At 42.2% G+C, this 9,714-nt stretch overlaps 1 protein-coding gene across 1 annotated transcript; it reads right to left on the reverse strand.

The window, feature by feature from the left end:
• Positions 1-1,032: 1,032 nt before the first annotated feature.
• EVX2 (even-skipped homeobox 2) lies at positions 1,033-4,645 on the reverse strand. The gene is made up of 3 exons (XM_024202001.1): positions 4,222-4,645; positions 2,944-3,194; positions 1,033-1,662 (listed from the first exon to the last, which is right to left on the reverse strand). The coding sequence occupies exons 1-3, from the start codon at positions 4,643-4,645 to the stop codon at positions 1,033-1,035; spliced, it is 1,305 nt and encodes a 434-aa protein (XP_024057769.1).
• Between the last annotated feature and the right edge of the window lie 5,069 nt (positions 4,646-9,714).

Below are 9,714 nucleotides of genomic sequence, written 5' to 3' on the forward strand. Positions count from 1 at the left end.
ATTCAAAGGAGGTCCATCAGAGAACATGATTGGCAATTTTCGTCATAATCTGCACATTATTAGCATCAGAATTGACATGGCAGTAACACTGGTGGTTTTTGATGTGCCTTTCTTCAAGTTCAAGGAAGTCCCTCCAGTAGCAGTGGCTTGGTATGGCAGGTCTCAGTTATCCAGTGGTGGCTTTTCAGAGGCAAAGGCGTGATAGACATGTGTGGGAAATAAATCCAAGAGCCGATTTACCAAAGAAAAGAAACAGAAAAACATTAAACTGAGAGAAGTACCTAAGGTCAATGCTTCAGGACAGCATCCTATACCCAGAGAGATTCAAGTATTTCCCAGATCGGGTGGATTATGGTAGTTAGAAAGCATGAGTTTAAAACTGCCTCTCCGACTCCTATAGAGCATCCTGTCAATCTCACACTTCCCTTCCCTTTACCGGCCCATCCACGGCAGCCTCATTAGCTACCGCTCTTTCTGCACATAACATACGCGAGGCATTTCCAATTGATTCGAACTAAAACGAAATCAGAATAACACAGCAACACTTTCCTCTTCCGTTGACACCCCTCCTCTCCCCCTTCTGTCCCATTTCCAGACGGACGTGGCTGCAGGCTTCACTCAGTCCCTAGGCCAAATTCCCCTTGCACAGGGGGTGAGGTTTGGCTCAGGACCGACTGAGGGCGGCGGGGGTTGGGCCCAGCAAGGAGAACAGAAGCTTTGCACCCAGTGACACCCGTGCAATTCTCCCGGGGGGTGGCGCCCAGGGCAGCCCTTGGCCCCTGCGAGGCGCTGTCCTGCAAACCCCGCCCTGGGGCCTGCAGGCATCCCGCGCCTGGCGCTGGGCCCCGGGGGGTGCGGGAGGAGTGCAGGGGGATGTCAGTTCGGGTCCCAGCCCCCTCTCCCGGCTCGTGTCTCCTGCAAAGGGGGGGTGGGTGAACGATACAAAAATAGAAGGAACTTTTCCAGAGCCCGGCTGTGGTCCCCCCTCCCCCGCCCCTTACAAAGGGTCGCCCCCGGCTGCGGGCGGGGTAGTTATCTGGTGAGCGGCGCCTCCTCCCGCTGGTCCGGGGAGGCGCCCGCGGTTTTGCTCAGCACGGCCGCCGAGTAGGGCAGGAAGCCGCTCTCCGCCCGCTGCGAGGCCGCCGTGCAGGGGAAATCCGAGCCGGAGCCGCGCGAGCCCAGCGCCGCGGCCGCCGCCGCCGTCTGGCTGCTGTGACAGCTGAGGCAGGAGCAGGCCGTCGAGCCGGCCGGGGGCGCCGAAGAAGCCGCGGCCGCCGCGGCCGCCGCCGCCACCGCCGCGCTGCTGTTGAGCCCGGCCGCGGCGGCGGGGGCCTGGTAGAGGCCCGGGTGGCGGAAGCCGCAGAGCAGCTCCGGGCGGGAGTAGGGGTGCGAGAGGGCGCGGAAGGTGTCCAGCGGCCGGATGGAGGTGGCGAAGGGCGAGGCGGCGGCCGCTCCGGAGGCGGCCGCAGCCGCCGCGGCCGCCGTCACCCCCACGTGGGGATAGTAGTGCAGCGGCACGTGCGAGTGGAAGGGGTAGGGCAGGCTCCCCGTGGCCGCCGCGTGAGTCATCATGTAGGTGTAGAAGCTGGGGTCAGCCGGATGGGGCCAGGACATGGCCAGGCGCTGCCGCTTGTCCTTCATCCGTCTGTTCTGGAACCACACCTGGGGGGAGGGGAGACACAAAACACAGGCCGGCCTTAGAAAGCAGCTCAGCAGCGGCCCCGGACACAAACCAAACCCCCACCCAGCTCCCGCCAAAGGCAGCAGTACCTCCCGAGCAGGGCACGGCTGTGCCGGGCACGCTCCCCTCTCCGTACCCGCCCCCGCTGCTTAGCCTGGCTGTGATTTATTTATTAATTATCCTCCTGGTTTACCACCTAAAAACCTTCCTCCAAATTCGCGCACGCACAAAACCCGCTGACATCAGAGACGGTTAAGGCTGTCAGGAATTAAAAATGAAAGTGGCTCCTTTGAAGGAACCCAGCTGCTTTTACTGGGAAGCTTTTCTGTTTGCTTTTTGTTAATTGCACGGTGTTTGCACACGGCAAAATATTGTTTGCGTTTTGTTTTTAAAAGCAGCCATACACATGAAATTCCGAGTTGCAAACACTGCAGCCTTGCTTCTGCCCTGTAACAATGGCCATTTGCATCTGCCTTCCGCTTTAGCATCCTTGCTTTATATTATTTTCTAAAGCTACTTTCAGGAAATGAACATTTCAAAAATACAGATCTTTCTGAAGCATGAAGGAGAGCGTCTAAGATTCGCCCTCTATAACGGAGCAGCTTGTTTTCTTGTCTCAAGCTTTTTAGTTCTCCACTGCCTCTTTTTAATGTCCTATAATTAACCAAATTATTTAAAATACTCCAACGAAAAGAGATTTCACCCGAATAAATCACTGAAATGCTTTCTGCCAGTCAGACTCTAAATCCATTTTAAATAATACAGCATTTGTCTTTCAGGTGATTTTGTCCGAAATGGGAGAAATATAATTTTATTATACTGACGTGTCCAATTCCTCTGCTTCATTTTTTTAAAATATCATCGTTTGTTTCCTTTTTAACGTGCAAATGCAATACAAATTGACAAGGAAAATTAAAAGGCAAATAAAAAAAGTTTCAACTCAGAGAAACAAACAAACCCAACAGGAAAGACACGACCGGATGTTCTTTAACCAAAAGTCACAGATAAAAATAGCTAAGAAACCAGGTGGGAATTACGCAACACTATTTATTTTTATGTTCTATTGTTATGTTATCATTGGATTTATTCTTTTGCCATAAAGGAGGAGGGCACAAGCCACTGCATTTTCCTGTCTGTAAGAAGCATCTATTTAGCCGGGAAGTGGGCTCGATCTCATATTTTAAGCTCCCAGACAGCACAAAAGCACCAAAATCCACATCGAGTGTACTAGCCCCGCGTTTGTAGCGCTTCAGCTGAGATACCTTGATGGTGGTCTCAGGGAGGTTGAGCGCTGCGGCCAGTTCGCACCTCCTGGGCCGAGACACATAGTTCTCCCGGTAGAACTCCTTCTCTAGCCTGGCTATCTGCTCCCTGGTGAAGGCGGTGCGGTACCTTCTCACCTGGTCAGCCCCAGAGCCGGAGCTGCCCAGTGCGTTGCTGCTGTGCAGGCTGGTTAAACTCGAACCTGAGGACGAGGTGGTGGTAGTAGGAGCTGAGCTGCTTTCTGAATAGCCTGGCAAACAAGCAAGCAAATTGTGAAATAAAGATTTGTTCCTCTAGATGTGTTTGTGTGTATTAAATAAAGCAGGAGGTAACGTTACCAGTCTGGCTGTGAACTCTGATAATTAATGCTAGCTGTCACTGTTACAAATTGCTGCTGTTAATAGAATCAATAAAGTTTTTTTAAATCACTTCATAACGAAATTATTCTAAGTAAATTAGGCATTTTAGTAATTATAGAATTCTAGCTTCTGCAGCAAATTAGCCAAGTAAGAGTACATATGCAGAGCACAATTTTAGAGATGTGGTACCGCTCTCATACTGCGATGATCTGATAACTCTAATCTATGAATCAGGTTTAACAGCTACATGAACGTTTCTTATTTTCGTTTGAGAGGCACAAAATAAGTGCAGCCATAAACAAAGATATGTCTTGCATTATGGTGTAGATTGCTTTTCTTTTGACACATTTGACAAAATGCATCTACTATTGCCCCAAAGAAATCCATTGATTATTCTCTTATTACACTCCCCAATGAAAATAATTCACCAAATTTATTTCAAACCTGGTACGATGGAGGGATTTTAATAGTCAGCGTTATCAGAGATTGAAAGTGAACAATGGCCAATTATTATTAGTGTGAATACACAATGACACATTTTATACGTACAAAGAAAGACAAATACACACATCTACATAGATACATAGTTTCTACGTATCTATCTACTCAGTTTACTCCATGTATGTATATTTGTATAGATGGAGAAATACAGACAGATCTACAGAACGAGAAAAACTATATAAATACACATATATAGTTATAGATATAGGAGAAAGAGAGCGATTTCCATGAATATATAGAGACACTTTGCTATATAAACACAGTTTAGTGTATCTCGTGTATCGTCATAACACATTAATAATAATTGTGTGCGATTTTAGCTGTGGTTTTACTATATAGAGAGCACTATTTCCATAGGCTAACAAGTTTAATCAAATAACAGTACCGTTTAGATCGAGAGGATAAAATAATATTTACCTTTGTTATTGTTTTCCTTCAGCTGGGAGGAACTCAGGCTAGTTGGGGAGCGGAGTGCTGAGCAGCCCACCTCCACATCACTGTTCATATCTGCCTCTTGAGCAACTTCTGAATAATGGCTAATTTTCTTCCTGCTTTCCGACGGAGCAATTTCTGAGGAGACGTTGCTTTCACTGTTCTGGTGTTGAAGATTGAATAAAGTGTCTATTTCAAATTTGCCTTTGGCAGGGATGTCCCCTATAGTGCTATGCAGAGAGGCGGAAGTTAGTCTAGGGCTGAGGCGACCAGTGTGTTGAGAATTTTCAAGGGCCTCCAGCACTGCATTTCCAGCTGAGTCTGACAAATTCGAGAGCCTTTTGCCAGCAGTAGGGCTGTGTAGCCCTCTTTCCATCAGAATCATCTCCTTTCTTATTCTTTCCATCATCTCAGCTTTATCAAAAATGTCAAAGTTGCAGGGTTGGTCCTGTACTAATGATGAGCTGCAGCAGGGGCTAATTCACATTCAGCCCGGCAAGTGTCTCTAAATATTATCTCTTTTTGAGGGAGGCGTAAAAATTGTGGGATGCCAAAGCGAGGGAATGACTGGTCAAAATGACCCATACATCCTTTCTAGCCCGAAATGTCATTCATCAAAAAGTAGTGCTCGTCATTAAGGTAGGAATGACGCTGTTCGAATAATCATTTATTGTAACAGGTTTATAAGCAAATAAACACAAGCTTCTGTCAGTGGATAACGAAGGCGGCTTCTGAGCAGACAAATATATCCAGGTAGAAAGAAAGAAAGACAAGAAGTGAAGAGTAAAGCTCTTGTCCTTAGCGTGATCAGATCTTGCTTGAATTGCTCTGGGGTTTGGCCTCTGGGGTGAAATTGACAGTCTGATTAATAAAATGAGCCGTGCAACATTTCCCCCTTCATTTAGGTGCATCATTATGCTCTGATTTTTGTTTTGTTGCCTTTTAGGTCCTAATGATGCAGCTTCTTTCCCATTTGTCCTCGGACAGAACTACATGCTAAATAATAGATAATGCTTTATGTATCTAAGAGCGGATTTTAGATCGCAACTAAAGGAAATGTTGGAAGAGGACCTGCGGACTGAGACTACCCTTCCACTGTATTTTATTTACTTTTCCTTTTCAGTTAAGAATGCACTCGTACTTTTATTTAAGAATTTTACTAGCACACACCCCAACCATCCCCATACACACAAACCTTATACTGAGACTTTTAAAAACTATTGCTGCTGGTACATAGCAGTTTAAGTGCATCTACCACAGCAGCCTGCACATGGATTTATTGTAATCCTGGGGGGGGGTTTTAGTATATTTTTCTCGTTGCATCCTTAAATATGGTGTCCTTTTTACTTTCTATAATCTTGTTTATTGTCGGAGCTAGTCTACGATTTTTTCCCCCTCTTGGGAAAATATTCTCTGTTGTGCAATCTGATGGCAAAAAATGTCCAAATAACGTTAAATGCATTCATGATTTAAAGCACCGTACTGCAGCACTATCATTTCATTCTCTAGTCAGGTTTCTTTTTACACCCTCCCCACGAAAAGCGAAGCATTTTTACAAATATATAGATACAATGACTTGATTTTAGTATTTCAAAGGCATCAAATAGTAGTAAAGACATGCTCCTCATCATCATTCTTTCTCCAAGGTTACCTGTGGCTTAGTTAGCTGAGCTGTCCGTTGTTTTCCGGGTTGATCCGGAGTAAAATGTCTTGTGCTGTAAAGGACACGGACTAGCAAGCTTAGTAGACGTGACTATCGGAAAATCTCTCCTCAGTGATAACTTTGATAGTAATAATGACGCTGATGGCAACCATTTAAACGAAGATAAATCCTTTGTCATTAGCATCTTTGGAGTACTCTTCAATAGCTATCCAATCTCTACTTTCTGAGAGATTTTTTTCTACCCACATAGTAAAGTTTTAGATCCTGAGTTTCTGAGTTTGATCAGGTATAGAAATATTCCAACGTTTCCTGTGATAACATAGGATTTTTTTTGACAAGAGAAGCTCTTCCTTGTAATGTTAAAGTCACATCTCCTAAATTCCTATGCTCTTGCCTATGATTCATACGTCGAAAACGGGATTCTTGTCGGCTTTTTAAGAACGTATTAAAAGTCTCCCTAAACATTCCATGAAATATTTAGGAAACATTCTAGGCATTGTTTATAAAATCCAGCATTCTATTAATGGGAGTTTTATGTCAGCTCTTTGAAATGTGAATTTAGCTGCAGTTTGGTGTCCTATGTTTTACAGCCCCAAACCAGACAGAAGTAAATATCAACTTTCACCAACCGTAGGGAGCTTTGAGCAGTGTGCGTAATTTAAACACGAAAAACCTACATTGTAATAGAAGGAATGTAAACGTCAAAGCCCTATATATTGCCAACACAATCCAAGCGTACACTTTCTGAAACTATATTTCTCCATAAATAATTTTAAACCCGTAAGAGATGGTGATATATTTGCCTTTCTTACCCCAATATAAGTGGTGACAAAGCGGTATCTTCTGTTTTATCAGGAGAGAGCACAATTTCCTACACCGATATTTACTGAAAAGATACAATTGTCTGACAGTCTCCATAGGCTATCCTGTTATTAAAATGTTATAAGGACAGCAGTTCCCTGAACTGAATTCTGAACAGGAGAGTGACGATGTACATATTGGGCTCTGTTTGTAGGTACTGTAAACACTGCCTAACTTTAATTCAAAAACTTCTCTATTATTGACTATAGATGGGTAATCCAGACTGTAACCAAACTTTCCATCGGAAAAGGTACTGGTCCCAGTTAAATACAAACTTATGTTTTACCAGTTGAAGTAATTATTATGCAAAATATCTCTCCTAAATATAGAGCTGAAAGCCGATTTCGTCCAGATTGAGTAGTGCCTTACCAGTTATAGGAGGGGAAACGGAAGTCTGTGGGTTGCTTTATTGCTGTCGTTTGGCGCCCCCGTCTGTTTTCTTAAATACTTTAACTGGGTTAGTATCTTCCCCCCCCCCTTTTTTGAAAACCACAGCTAGACACCACATCTCCAACACACATCTGAACACTACCAAATCCAATAGAGCTTTATATTCCAAAAATGTTACTGCACCACTAAAAAGAAAATAACTGTTTTATGATATATTGCAGGTGAAATAGGCTACAACAAAATTCCCAATGTGAAAAATATGTTATACACAAGGTCGACTGTGCATTACCTTAATTAATGTTTTGTTACATTGTGCACCTTTTAAATAATACTAATGCTTCAGTTTATGAATAATGTGTTTCAAAATGTAGCTACATTCGCATGGTGGGCAAATTGCATGCCATAAAGACGGTAATAATCCTCTCTTAAATAAATATTAAGTAACAAAAACAATCAGCACAATACAATTAATCATTCCTCTCAAGAATGGATATCCACTAATAAACTAATTGTTTGATATTTATATTCTTAGAAAACTAGATTGATATATTTTTATATATGTTTTTAGTTTTTCTTTTAATAATGAGTGCAGTCTAGAAAACTTTCAACACATATTTAAAGGGTTATATCAGCAAGCAAATGTAAAGGAAGTGATATAGACCGATGAAAATAGATGAGTTTTTGCTACCCTCTGTTTACTCAGTTGTTCTTATAAGCTATAAATAGCTGCGTAGGCCTACAGCCAAAGGATTTTATTTTATCTTGAGAGTTGTTACTTATGATATCAAATAATATTTTGATCGTCTGTTAAATCTTCACTGAAAGAGAAATTCATATTAAATCGACTGAAATCTCAACCAGTTTTTAACTAGTTTTAAGGTGTTCTTGGGAACATTGGCTAAAATATTTGTTTTTTTCTTAACTTTGGGTGTTCAGCGGTAAATTGTAAAACATTATTCTTATTACAGGTAACATACAAGGTGTCGATGCGCTATTTCAGGTGGGAGCTCGCAAAAAACTTCTGGTTGCATATGTCTATATTGTCCCTCAAATAACTAAAGGCCCGGTGTTGCAGTTGATTTCACCCGGCATCTATAGGAGGACGCAGGCTCAAGTAGATAGTGATCCATGAGCTTTGCCCAATTGTTATGAAAAGTGATTGGTGAAAAAGAGAATTTTCATGTGTAGGTGAAATGGTCTGATGAGATCTAACGCTATTATACAATGTCGCTTTGCCCTTGACTAGTCACAAAATGAAACTAGCGCCTATGTTTGCTTTATTTACTTATAGCTCTATAGCGAATTATAGGAAGGCTTGTTTTATGAAGGAAAAATACAAGCTGAGATTTATTGCACTAAGGCAATTATACCTGAAAGTTTGTGCTAAGACAACAGGTTCACTTTCTGTAGGAACCCTCTTCCTTCTTTTGTAGTATATATATATATATATATATATATAAACGCAGGTATTTCACTCTTGCAAGCTAGAAAGTCCAATTCTATTATTCAAGGAAACAATACAGTTCAAACTTACATTATTAATCTGCACTCTGAGCCTCCACAGAAAAACGTGTAGAGCCATCTAGTGGCAGAGCTGGGATCCTACATCGTACGATATAATCATGGGAAATGCTGAATGGTGCAACTTGAGAGAATGTCTCTCTCTGCTTACACCTCAAACTCTGCAAAAACTGGAAGCCATTTAATATTGTAGCTGAAGACTTGCTGCTGGGTACAGCAGCTGCCTGGAGTTTTACTGGAGACATCCGTGCTTTCTATGAGCCCATATTCTTCTCCTCTATATAAAGATATAATTAAAGTACAAATATCCATACATACACCTACATATATACATATACTTATATTTATTCTACTTCCTAATGAGAGGTGGACAAAGCTAGAATTATTATTTAGGAGGACTCTAGCATAGTTGTCTAATTACTTGTGCTTTTTAAAATATTTCACTGCCATGGTAAATATACAACTTGATTACAACTCAAAGAAAGCTTTGAGCACCATATATTACAAAGTTAATAACATTGTGTCTTTTTGTGCTAGCTTCACGAATGGGACGTATGATGCTAAGTTCAGCTGATAACATTTTATGTGATGTAAAAGTTGTTTCGGTTTAAACCGAACCGTTTCCTGCAGCGACTTGTATGCAACGCCAGCACGAGTTATGATTCTAAATATTGGCTGGGACTTATGAAAGATTTTATACCCTTTTCTGAGGGGGTGGTGGAAACATGTTAAACACTCACGTTTGCTTAAAAGTCTTCTTGGATTTTGTAGAGGCCACTGTGCAGAGTGATATTTTTCAATGTTCTAAAGCTCAGGGGACTGGACTCGGTGACCTCTCAAGGTCCTTTACAGGCTTACATTTCTATGAGTCTATGAAAATGTATCTTTCAAATATCAAAGTCAATTGACTTCCTAAATAAAGTTCTGTGCATCCATAAAACAGATGTGGAAAACATATTTTAACATATATTCTTACACGGCAATTAAGCCTTTTATTTATTGCAATTGTTTCAATTTCTACTAGATCTTTTTGTTGAGTTGGA

This window comes from Terrapene carolina, unplaced genomic scaffold, assembly GCF_002925995.2.
Source record: "Terrapene carolina triunguis isolate 2854851 unplaced genomic scaffold, T_m_triunguis-2.0 Scaffold62, whole genome shotgun sequence".
Taxonomy (NCBI): Eukaryota; Metazoa; Chordata; order Testudines; family Emydidae; genus Terrapene; species Terrapene triunguis.